Source organism: Sus scrofa, chromosome 13 (assembly GCF_000003025.6).
Source record: "Sus scrofa isolate TJ Tabasco breed Duroc chromosome 13, Sscrofa11.1, whole genome shotgun sequence".
NCBI lineage: Eukaryota > Metazoa > Chordata > Mammalia > Artiodactyla > Suidae > Sus > Sus scrofa.
In genome coordinates, this window is record NC_010455.5 from 66,093,993 (window position 1) to 66,106,501 (window position 12,509).

General features: G+C 50.9%; 1 protein-coding gene across 5 annotated transcripts in view; it reads left to right on the plus strand.

The window, feature by feature from the left end:
• Positions 77 to 12,509, plus strand: part of TTLL3 (tubulin tyrosine ligase like 3) — a 29,916-nt gene continuing 17,483 nt past the window's right edge. For 2 of the 5 annotated variants that reach the window (XM_021069307.1, XM_021069310.1), the window contains exons 1-8: positions 1,795 to 2,230; positions 2,401 to 2,492; positions 5,324 to 5,492; positions 5,631 to 5,728; positions 7,024 to 7,152; positions 7,885 to 7,999; positions 8,750 to 8,848; positions 10,408 to 10,603. In XM_021069307.1, the coding sequence (XP_020924966.1) occupies positions 1,864 to 2,230; positions 2,401 to 2,492; positions 5,324 to 5,492; positions 5,631 to 5,728; positions 7,024 to 7,152; positions 7,885 to 7,999; positions 8,750 to 8,848; positions 10,408 to 10,603 (1,265 nt within the window). In that variant the 5' untranslated portion in view covers positions 1,795 to 1,863. Of the gene's footprint in view, positions 2,323 to 2,400; positions 2,493 to 5,323; positions 5,493 to 5,630; positions 5,729 to 7,023; positions 7,153 to 7,884; positions 8,000 to 8,749; positions 8,849 to 10,407; positions 10,604 to 12,509 lie in introns of all 5 variants that reach the window. The other 3 variants (XM_021069308.1, XM_021069311.1, XM_021069309.1) reach the window with 3 other exon arrangements.

The window sequence follows — 12,509 nt, forward strand, 5'->3', positions numbered from 1 at the left end:
AAGCTGTTTGGTAACTTCCATTGCGCTAGGCATTGGGGGGGGGGGTGACATTATCCCTGTCTTGGGAGGGGACAATACAAAGGCTGGGTGTGTAAATAGCTGCACTGAAGTGTTTCATAATCACTAATGTAAGCCTTTGGGTGCCAAGAAAGGGTGTATTTATGGAAAAGGAAGTTGGGGAGAGGTTCAGAGGGTTGGCTTTTGAGCTGAGCTTTCAAAAGTTTCTTGCTTTAGGCCAAAAGGTCTCTTGGAACAGGACAAGGTGATGTTAAAAGGAGGAGGGGCTGTGGGTGGGGGCAGCTTGAAAGCTATTATCCCCTTTATGACATTGCCTCAGGCACATGGCTATTTCCTAGTTTCCAGCGAATGTAAAGGAGCTCACAGTGAAGCTGGATGTCCACTAGAATTTGGCAGTGGCTCACTCCACCCTCACTGGACAGCACTGCCTGTGTGAGCCAGAACTCTGATTTGTCACAGGTCTATCTCCCAAGGTTTAGAGCCCATAAAACCAAATCTACCAGTTGATGAGTACTGACTGGATGGTTGCCAATCAGCTAACCCTCTCCTGAGGACATGCCTTTTGGAAAGCCCAGTCACCAGCCAAAGGTTTGGAAAGGGTGATCTCAGTGGTAGATGTTGGCTGGACAGCTGAGCAGATGGCCCATCTTTGCTGTATGAGCAGATGTACAGTGACCAAACAAAGCTGGATTCTTAGATGCTGCTAGAGTTGCCCTCTCAAACTGTCCATTTGGTATTTACATGACCAATAGACAACAGTTCTGAGTGACAATGTGGACTTGTGTTTAATACTGTTTAAGTGTGGAGCTTTGGAGTTGGACCTGGGGTCCAGTGCTGCCTCTGCCGTGTGATTTAAGGCAAATGATTTAACGTCTTAGTGCCATATTTATCTCACCTGTGAGATTTGAGGGTAACACTTTCCTAGTATCTCCAAAAAGATTTCTTACAGTTTTGTCTTGAGGGCTGTTGCATGACTTCTATTTTTTTCTGCAGGTGACTCAAATGATGATTTTTTTTTTTCTATTTCCAAGTTATTTGTGGGGGTAAGGGGGTGCATTATGCACTTGACTGCCCTGGCTTTTAAATCTACCCTATAAGGACCTTACCCTAACCCCATCTGCCAGGCCCTGAAGATTTGATCCCCTGTCACCAGGCTACTGGCTTCCTTTTGGTTCCCCAGAAAGGTTTTTACCTTCTTCAGTGCTGTTGCTGAGACTTTTCTCTCCTTGGAATGCTGTACCTCCCCTGGCCTACTCCTTGCTACCTTTGCATTCAGTAGGCCTCAGCTAAATGGCATCTCTTTAGAAAAGACAACCTTGAGCACCTTATCCAAAGTATGCCCCCTTCCTGGTTTCAGTTGATTGTTTGTTCATTGCTCTCACATACCTTACAGCTATTTTATTCCTTTGTTGCTTGCTTCTTGTTTGTTTTCCCTCCACTGGGCTGTAGGCTCCGGGACCATGTCTAGCTCGTTCTTCCGGCCCCCAGCATCTAACCCATCGCCTAGCACAAGGTCCTCTGTGAATACTGTGTAATGAGTGAAGCCCCAGGAAGCGCTCCGTAAAGAATCAGGGCACTGTTAGGCCGGTGCTTTGTGCTTACAACTTCAGCGCCCCGTTTATTAACGGTGTGGAGCAGGTGGGGCCTGGTGTTCAGACCTCTGGAAGGAGCCCCCAACCAGTCACCGGAAGCCCGATTGTGTCAGGAATGGTTTCCAAGACAACAAAAAACAGAGGGCGGGGCCTCAAAGAGGGCCCCTCTTGGGCCCTCCCGCGAGAGGCAGCAGAGCGCCTACGGGAGGCGGGCTCGGGTCCGGGGAAAGCGCGTGCGCACGGCAAGCGGCGCATGCAGGTCTCCGGCGCCACGCAGCTCCTGAGCACGGGGGAGCCGGGGGCCACGCACCTGGGCTTCACCGCCTGCTACGGCCGGGATAGGGGCCCGGTGGGCAGCTGGCCGCGCAGGCCGCAGCCACCCGAGTCCCGCACCAGTTCTCCCGCCTCATGGCCCTGGTCCCGCCACTCCGAACTCCGACTTCCCGAAGAGGCTGCCGCAGGCTGCCAAAGCTGGGAGGGCAGCCTAGCCCTGGCGCGCCTCCTAGGTTGCGCCCTCGAGTCCTCCCCAGACCGCAGCCACGCCCAGGGCGCCGCGGAACCCCGCCCCCGCGGCCCTTCTCCCACCAAGACCCAGGAGGACGCCACGCCGCCGCCGGACGGTGAGGGCCCCTTGCGGCCCGCCACTCCTGGCCCGAGGCAGGCGGCTAGGACCTGGAGATTTGGGGCCGATATTGGAGTCCGGAGAAGAGCGGTAGAGGATGGGCATCCAGATGATGGGTAGAGAGAGAGAAGGGGTGCTGCCCCACCCCGACTCCGCATCTTTCTGCAGGTTCTCTTGTCCTTTGGCGAGGATTCTCCAAGGCGTCTCAATACATGGGCCGGCTCAGAAATGCCAAGATCCACGTGGAGAGAGCTGTCAAGGTCGGAGAGGGTTGCGGGTCGGGGGTTCTAGAAAGGACCCTGAAAGCGTCTGAGCCTCCCTGCACTATTTGCTCCCATCCTTAGAAAACAAACAAGAAAACAAAAACCTTGATCCCACACCCATCTTCAGATACCTCCCTATTTTCTTTTCGCCTTCTTTCTTTCCTTTTTTTTCTTTCTTTCTTATGGTCTTTTTAGGGCCACAATCGTGGCATATGGAGCTTCCCAGGCTAGGAGTTAAATCGGAGCTGCAGCTGCCGGCCTATGCCACAGCCACAGCAACGCTGGATCCAAGCCGCGTCTGCGGCCTACAGCACAGCTCAGGTAACCCCGGATCTTTAACCCACTGATCAAGGCCAGGGATTGGAAGGCATGTCCTCATAGATGCTAGTCTGGTTTGTTTACCACTGAGCCACGATGGGAACTCCCCTCCCTGTTGTCAATACCCCATTCACAGTGGACTTCTTGGCAAAATTTTCTACTTCTTTATCTGAGATTCTCTCCTCAGCTCCCACTGCTCTGGTTCCCTGCCCTTTCCCACTCCCACCAGGAACCACTCCAGTCAAGGTTACAGGTGACCTTCAAAGAGCCAGATCCAGCAGTCAGTCCTTTTTCTATCCTGAGTTTTGTTAGGCACCTTGTGTCATTCTACACTGCTACCCCGCTCACCTTTCCCTCCTGGCTGTGTGCAAGCTCCTAGTTTTCGTTTCTCCCTCCCTGGCAGCCACTTTTCAATTGCTTTTGAAGACATTCCTCATTCCCTGGATCTCTCTCCATGCCTGTCTCCTTGACTGTGAGTCCAGTCAGTGTGCTATGCCCCCTGCCTCCTCTTTCCAAGCTTAGCCTGTCCTGTCCATAGATTCAACCCCCAACCTGACAGCTCTCAGGAACTTCAAAGCATTTCAAACCCATGTTTCAGGCTGTACTCTTTTTTTTTTTTTTTTTCCTTTTGGCCACCCTGAGGCATATAGAGTTCCTGGGCCAGGGACTGAATCCCATACTGTATCTATGCCACAGTTTGCAGAACACCGGATCCTTATATCCTTAACCAGCTGTGCCGGGCCAGGGATCAAACCTGCATCCTTGCCAGTGCAGTTGAACCAGCAATCCCATTGTGCCACAGGGGGATCTCTCCAAGCCATACTCTTAATTTTCCTGTCCAAACCTGTTTCCCTCCCTATTCTCTCTCTCCTCCATCTCCCAGTTGCTCAAGCCAGAAATCCGATATTTCTGTTTCTTCACCCACACCTAATCCCATCAGCAAAACTAGTCAGTCTGTTTCCAAAATAAATCTCAACTTTATCGCCTTATCCCCATCTCCACTGTAAGCATCTTAATTCTAGCAGAAACCACAATAGCCTCCTGATTGGTCCCCTACTCCCATCCTTGTCCCCTCCATCTATTCTCTATACAGCAGAAAGCCACACTTAGAACTTCCAACCATGTCACTCCCTCCTTTCACCTTATTCATGTGACTCTTTATATAAAACCCAAGTACACCCCAAGATCTGCAGGGCCTTCTCCAGTCTAGCCCTACTTTTCAGGAGGTCTCCCCTCATTTTTCACACTCCATTTACCCTGGCTTCCTTCTAGTTCCTTCCACCCTCTCTCCAGGCTCAAGACCTTTGCACATGCCCTTCTCTCCACCTGAATTGCCATTTGCCCAGCTCTGTGCATTCCTGGCTCCTCTGCAACTTCCCTTGACTGTATTTCTCCAGGTCCCCAGTAAGTATCCAGTTTCTTGAGCCAGCCAGCCTGGATTTAAATTCCTGTTCTTTCTTATACTCAATGTATGGCCATGCTATTCAATCTCTCTGTGCCTCTGTTTCATAACCAGTTAAATCGGGATAGGAGTATTTATCAAAAGTACATATTATTGGGAGTTCCTTGGTGGTCTAATAGATAAGATTTGGTGCTTTCACTGCTGCGGCCCAGGTTCAGTCCCTGGTCTAGGAACTGAGATCTCACATCAAGCTGCTGAATGCCATGGCCAAAAAAAAAGAAACAAAACCAAAAACCCATGTTATTGTTAGTAATGTATATAAGTGCTTAACGCATAGTAGGTACTCAATAAATATTAGCAAATAAATATAGTCAATATTATGATGCTTGCTATGCACATCTATTTCTCTGCTTGTTTAATGTTTGTCTCCCCTACTTAGGATATAAAAATTTCCTGGTGGAGTTCCCGTCGTGGCGCAGTGGCAATGAATGCTACTAGGAACCATGAGGTTTTGGGTTTGATTCCTGGCCTCACTCAGTAGGTTAAGGATCCAGCGTTGCCGTGAGCTCTGGCGTAGGTCACAGACATGGCTTGGATCTGGCATTGCTGTGGCTCTGGTGTAGGCTGGCAGCTACAGCTCCAATTGGACCCCTAGCCTGGGAACTTTTATATGCCACAGGTGTGGCCCTAAAAAGACAAAAAAAAATTTTTTTTCTTGGGAAATTTTTCTGTCTCAGAGGATTAAGAACCTGATTAGGGAGTTCCTGTCGTGGCGCAGCAGAAATGAATCCCAATAGGAACCATGAGGCTCCAGGTTCGATCCTTGCCCTTCCTCAGTGGGCTAAGGATCTGGCGTTGCTGTGAGGTATGGTGTAGATCGCAGACATGGGTTGGATTTGGCATTGCTTGGGCTGTAGTGTAGGCTGGCAGCTGTAGCTCAGATTTGACCCCTAGCCTTGGGAACCTTCATATGCCACAGGTGCGACCCTAAAAAGAGGGGAAAAAAATTACCTGAAAGCAGAGACCAGAGCTGTCTGATTCTCCATTACACCTCCTGTGTCTGGCAGCTAGGCTGTGCTTACTGAAAACGTATCCTCTCACCTTACAGCAGAAGAAGGTCTTTATGATCCAAGGCCGCTACCCTGTGATCCGGTGCCTCCTGCGCCGGAGGGGCTGGGTGGAGAAGAAGATGGTCCATCACTTGGGCAATAACCTGCCACCATCGCAGAAGGATCTGGATAGCTCAGTAATGGGTGACAGTGACACCACTGAAGATGGTGAGCAAGCCCCTTCTTTTCCACAAGCTGCCCCTCGAGTCCCTTTCCTTTGGTTCCCACTGTCCCAGGGTTGAGGCTTTGACCTGGGCCTATGGGATGGGACAGGGACCTTACTAGGCCTGGGCTCTGCATCCACAGAGGATGAAGATGAGGTTGAGGCATTCCGGCCAGCACAGCTGTTCACCTTTGATGACATACTGGAATTTGATGACCTACATGGGACGCATGCTCTGATGGTGAGGGCCCAGGGGTTGGGCAGGGTTCTGCTTCGTTGGAGGGAGAGTACTGGAGTCTAGCCAGGTGACCCCAGACAAGTCCTTTCCTTCTCTGGGCCTCATTTTCCCTATCTGTTGTAAAAACTGGTTGGTTCTTTAAAGCCTAGGTAGGCCAGCAGAATGGTGACAGACACAGATGAGGCTGGTCTAGGACTAGAGCTCTTTGCTAGGTTGTATCAGAAGCTGGCATAACCTTCATGCCTGGTAGTTCCCCTTTACAAATAAAAACCCCATAGTTCATCTTCTTCCCCTGTCATTGTTAGGTGAAGCCTATAAGGAAGGACCTAAAAGTTCTGAAAGATGGAGTTCCCATTGTGGCTCAGTGGGTTAAGAGTACAACTAGTATCCATGAGGATGCAGGTTCGCTCCCCGGCCTTGCTCAATGGGTTAAGGATCCATTGTTGCAGCAAGCTGCAGGGGTAGGTCAAAGGTGTGGCTCAGATCCGGTGTTGCTGTGGTGTAGGCTGGCAGCTGCAGCTCCGATTCTACCCTTAGCCTGGGAACTTCCATATATCGCAGGTGTGGCCCTAAAAAGAAAAGAAAAAAAAAAAGTTCTGAAACAGGCTGATATGATGGTATAGAGGATATGCGTGTTGAAATGAGGACATTTGGCTTTGAATCTTGGCACTGCCGCTCACAAAGTTGAACTATACCAGGTTGCCGTTTTTTTGCATGTCAGAAAAGGTTGAGGGTGAGCAGTTCCATGTAGCCCTACCTGTGCCTCAGTTCCCTTGTCTGTGAAATGGGGCTAATGGTAGCACCTACCTTACAGGGTTGTGGTGAGGATTAAATGAGTTGACATGGAAAGCTTAGAACAGGGCCTGGCGCATGTTGTTGTTGGTTATCAATAATCCTACATTTCAGAGTTGTGGGGAAAATGGAGAAAGGTAGATCCCCTGAGAGAGCCTTCATCACCTGCTCTGTGCCCATCAGCTTAGAGTCACTGTCCTGCCACTGAGCAAGTCCCTGATGGCCAAGAGCCAGAACAGAGTGTGGCATTCAGTTGTGGGGCTTAGGTACTGCCTAGGGGCACCTGGCTAAAGGAGCTACAAGTTGGTCTGCTCTCTGCTCACCCGGTGTGGCCCTGGAGGAAGAAATAAGTGTTCTTACCTTCCACAAAGATGGCTTGTGGTCTAGAGGCCACTTTGGGAACATCCTCTCCTTCCATTCATCCACCTGGCTCCGCAGGGTGGGGAAAACCTCCTCGGGCCTCGTGCTGCCCACGTCAGCCTCCATGTCTCTTCTCCTCTCTCCAGTCCCGCATGGTTCGGAACGAGGTCCCCTACTTCATCTGGACCACTCGGCGGGATGTGCTGGACTGTCGCTTACTGTCCAAGGATCAAATGATAAACCACTATGCCCGGGCAGGCTCCTTTACCACAAAGGTGGGCTCTCTGGGGCGCGACCGTGGCAGCTTCCAACCCCCCAGCACTCAGGCCTGCAGCCCTGTTCCCTGCTCTCCTTATTAGTAAAAGTTCTCAGGAGATGGGGAGGTGTCTAATCCAGTGAGATTTGGAGTCAGGCTTGCCTGGGTTCAAATCCAGTCCCTGCAGCCTGTCCGGCACATGTAGACATGATGTCTAAAACAGGCTCCAGGATCCAGATGGGTCTGGAGCCAGAACAAATGCCAAGTCCAATGACTGTGAGCAGGAGGACCCTTATTTCCCATGCGGAGGATATCTGCCTGATGAATCCATTGTATCTTACCGGGGTTATTACTAAGCGACCACACCTCTCTGAGCTTCAGTTTCTTCATCTTTAAATAAGACCACCAGTGAGACCGATCTTCTAGGGTTATAACAAGAGTGAAAGGGTTTGTGGTTGGAACCTGCTAGTTTATTATCAGTGTGGGCTGGGAAGGATTCCTAGAGGAAGCAGGTATTTCAGAATGAGACAGGTGGGTAGGAAGGATGGGGAGTGTTCTTGGCGGAGGGAACCACAGAGGTCATTGTCCAGGAGGTTGACCTGAGCAGGTCAAGCCTAGCAAGTGGGGCAGAGGCTCTGAGCACATCCAAGCAGGCTCCTTCTGAGCCATCTGGTTGTGTGCCAAGCATGGGGAGTCCCTTGGAGACCTCCGGGGGAGCCCCACCCTGCCCCCTCAGCAGCTAACTCTGTAGGTGGGTCTCTGTCTCAATCTCCGGAATCTGCTGTGGTTTGACGAGGCTGATGCCGACTCCTTCTTCCCGCGCTGCTACTGCCTGGGGGCTGAGGACGATAAGAAGGCCTTCATAGGTAAGGAGATGCCAGCCCCATGCCTGGACCCTCAAGCCGAAGGATGAGGCCTCAAGCCCTGGCTGGTGTTAGAGAGCAAAAGGCCTCTCTCCTCAGGCCCTCATCTCCCCAGTTAGATTTCCTTCTCCTTCCCCAGGCCTTATCTCTCCCTCATGTGTCACCCTGAACAAGCCTCCCCCCTTGGTCAACCCAGACCTCTAGAAAAGCTGACATAGCTTGTCTTGTTTCCTAGAGCAGTTCTAAATGTTGGTCACTTGGTTGAGTGTAGAAACCAGGATAGATTCCAAGCCAACGTGAGATTCCACTGGCTAGATAGGGTTCTGATCTAGAAAAGGGCCTAGGTTTCACTCTTAAGCAGAATAGACTCCAAAGCCAGAACATGCTGTCAATTCAGGGCAGAATTTGGATCCAGATTAGATGCTAGGTTTAAATTAGTCTACAAATATGATAGAGCTTTTGGGCCAAGGTCTGGTTCTCAGGCTCGAATAAGTATCAGAAGTAGATTAGGAACAGAAGAGAGAAATCAGATGGCAGGTCTGGCAAGATTCTGAAGGTAGAATATGAGCCAAATCAGGTCAGATTCTGGTTTGGTTCTACACCTGAAACAGAAGCCAGGTTCTAGTCCAAGTTCTAGAGTCAGAAACGGTAGTCAGGTTCCAGTTCCAAGATGGGCAGGTCGTGATCAGGTTCCGGAACGAGAACAGGCCTGGAGCCTAGGGCTGAGCAGGGTATCCCCTGCCCTGGGAGCAGAGGACTTCTGGCTGACTGCTGCCCGCAACGTTCTCAAGCTGGTGGTAAAATCCGAATGGAAGTCATACTCTATCCAGGCAGAAGAGGAAGAAGCCCCAGGTAAGTGCTGTGGTTACCTCTACTCCCCTGGCCATTTGTCCTCCCACCAGTCACTCATCCATCCATCCATTCATCTATACATATATCCTGGTCTTTTTCTATTTCCTTTTCTTTTTTTTCCTTTTCTTTTTTTGTCTTTTTAGGGCTGTACCCATGGCATGTGGACATTCCTAGGCTAGGGGTTGAATCGGAGCTGCATCTGCTGGCCTACGCCACAGCCAGAGGGACATGGTATCTGAGCCACATCTGCAGCCTACACCACAGCCCACAGCAACACTGGATCTTTAACTCACTGAGCGAGGCCAGGGATCGAACCCATGTCCTCATGGATACTAGCTGAGTTTGTTACTGCTGAGCCACAATGGGAACTCCTGTCCTTGTGTTTTTCACATCCATTTGCCTCTCCACCACTCCTTCCTGCCCGCCTATCTATCCACCAGCCATCCATCCATCTACCTGCCTACTCACCTACCTGCCCCTAGATCTCATTCATCTGCCCACCTATCCATCCATTCATTCTCCCTCCCCCCACCTACCCACCCCACCCCCTGTGGCTCTGCTCATTCACCTGCCTTCTCTCAGCTCCACACTCCCTGTCCATCTATCCACCAACCTTCCTGCCTACCTGTCCTTGCTTAGATCTGCCTGTCCTTCCTCTTTCTTCTTTTCCATCCTGCACTCCACCACCTATCTATCCTCTGGTCCATCCACTCATTCATTCCTCTGTCCCAGTCACCCCCTGCCACATGTCTTCCTGTCCATTTGTTAATTGACCCACTGCCTATTCAGCCCTCCCAAGTGCCTGGCATGTGGCCGAGAGCTCTACAGAGGACGGACTAAGATGACGTGGGGGCATCCCTGCCTGTGGGGAGCTCAGGTCTGTGAGGAGAGGAAGCAGTGACAACATGTGATTTCACGTGGTCTGAGGGGACACAGAAGGCCCCTCACTGTCTGTTGGCTTAACCCACTGCTTGCCCATTTCCTCTCTGGACTTAACTCCTACGTCACAGGCTCCATCTTGTAACCCAAGAGCCCATCAGCCAGGGATTCAAGGATGTGAGGAGCAGCTCTACTGGGGACAGGCAAATCCCTGCCTCTTCCAGAGAGAGACCTCCCCACTGCTATCTCCTGGGTGTGTCAGGAGCAGAGCACAAGGGCCTTAGGTGTGTCAGAGGTCCCTAGCACAGAGAGGCTGCAGGCATGTGCTGTGCCTCAGGTGTATTAAGATGAGGTCTCAGGTAAGTGACAGGCCTTGGGACACCTGTAGGTGTTGAGATGCCTTGAGGACATTTAGGGTGAAGCCTCACATGAGTGACAGGTCCTTGCTTGGACAGTATGGGCCAAGGGCAAGCAATGGGATTACAGGTGAATTTAGAACAAAGCCCCATGTGAGTGACAGGTCCCAGGGCAGTAGGGGATGGAAGCATGTGCTGGGCCTCAGATGTATTAGGGTGAGGTCTCAGGTAAGTGACAGGCCTTGGGGCAGTGGGGGCCATGACATGTGTCAGGCTACCTGCCTTGTATGTGGGATAGTGATGGTCCCCTCCCTATCTCTGCAGGAGACAAGCAGCTCAAGAAACAGGAGAAAAAAACAGTGACAGTGTCCCCAGAGTTTGTAGATGAGGCTCTGTGTGTCTGTGAGGAGCACCTTAGCAACCTGGCCCACGTGGACATCGACAAGGACCTGGAGGCCCCCCTGTACCTGAGCCCAGAGGGCTGGTCCCTCTTCCTCCAGCGCTACTACCAAGTGGTCCAGTGAGTCCCCCTGACACCCGGGCCTCGGGGTCTGGGCAGGTGCCTCCTCCTTTCAGGGAGCTTCTCTGTTCTGAGCTGATGCTCAGGGCAGACCCTCTCCATCCAGTGCAGGCCCATCTCCTCTTCAAGTCTCCCTGTTGTGTTCACTCTGCTCTTCTCAGGAACCCTCAAGAGCTCCCACTGCCTCTATCATAGGGGCCAACCCACTCTTCCCAGTTTTTGCCATATGTGCTGTCAGATAGACATGAGTCCAAGTCCTGCCCTGCAGCTTCACAGTTCTGGGACCTTGAGAACATCACTAAACTTTTGGAGCTTTGCTTTTCTCACATGCAAAATAAGTTGAAAAATAATGTCTGCCTCGGGGTTAGGATTAGACAGGATAATTTGTATGCTTAGCACAGAATCATAATGTTCACTCACAAAGTAAGAATCTATTAAATATTTTAGATTTATCCTGGAGGCCAGTGTTCCCCAAAGGGTTACACAGGTTGCTAGGTCTACAGGCTGTAAACAGAGTTCATGAAGAAAGGGCCCTTAAGGTCAGTCACATTTGGAAAACAATGGGTTAAACAGTTAATTAAAATAGGTTTCCCGGAGTTTCCGTTATGGCTCAGTGGTAATGAACCCTACTAGTATCCATGAGGATGTGGGTTCCTTCCCTGGCCTTGCTCAGTGGGTTAAGGATCTGGCATTGCAGTGAGCTGTGGTGTAGAACGCAGACTTGGCCCGTATCCTACGTTGCTGTGTCATAGGCCGGTGGCTGCAGCTCCAATTCAGCCCCTAGCCTGGGAACTTCCATGTCCCTCAGGTGTGGCCCTAAAAAGCAAAAAAATAAAAAATAAAATAAAATAAAATAGATTTCCCTGATGAGGACTTTTCAGAACAAGTTGTTGGTGTAAACTCCCAAGAGAGATGCGTCCGCAGCCCCCTGTCCCAGGCATCCTGAGTGTCCGTGTTTTCAGAATGCACTTTGGAGACCATTCTTAAGTGGAGGAAAGGAGTGTTGAGATGGGCCTGGGGCTATTGTAAGGAGATTTCCTTCAGCAGAGACTAGACTAGAGGGCAGAGGGTTCTGAAGGCAGAACACACAGCATTTACCGAGCCCTTCCTGGGTGCCAGGTAGGCTCCAGAAATAGAGAAGTCCCTGCCCTCAGGGGCACACAGCTCAAGGAGAGAGGCTTGCAGGAGCTGGGGGAGTGCTCAGGGCCTCAGTTGGCTTGGTGCTAATAGCAGGGAATGGACAGATTTAATGATTAATGGAGGAGACTGAAGAACTAATGAACCTTGAATGAAAGACCCAGGAGTTCCCACTGTGGCTCAGTGGAAATGATCCCGACTGGCATCCATTAGGATGTGGGCTCAATCCCTGGTCTCACTCAGTGGGTTAAGGGTCCAGCGTTGCCGTGAGCTGTGGTGTAGGTTGCAGACGTGGCTGGGATCCCTCATTGTTGCTCTGGCGGTGGTGTAGGCTGGCAGCTGCAGCTCTTGATTCAACCACTAGCCTGGAAACTTCCATATGCTGCAGATGCAGCCCTAAAAAAAGAAAAGAAAGTTAGCAAGCACACCCACATCATTGATAAACAATTCACTTGTGTCTTTTAAATGTCTGGGAGAGGAAAACTAGGTGATCCCATACTTTCCCCTTAGCTGCCAGACAACAAAGGAAGCCACCTTCTTCCTTTTTTGGGTGGTGGGAGCATGCCCATGGCATGGTGAAGTTCCCCAAGCCAGGGATGGAACCTAAACCAGAGTAATGACAATGCCAGGTCCTTAACTTCTAGGCCACCAGGAAACTCCTAAAATCACCTTCTTAAGAATCATCAGGACTGGAGTTCTTTGGTGGCCTAGCAGTTAAGGACTTGGCATTGTCACTACTGTGGCTCGGGTTTGATCCCTGGCCTGGGAA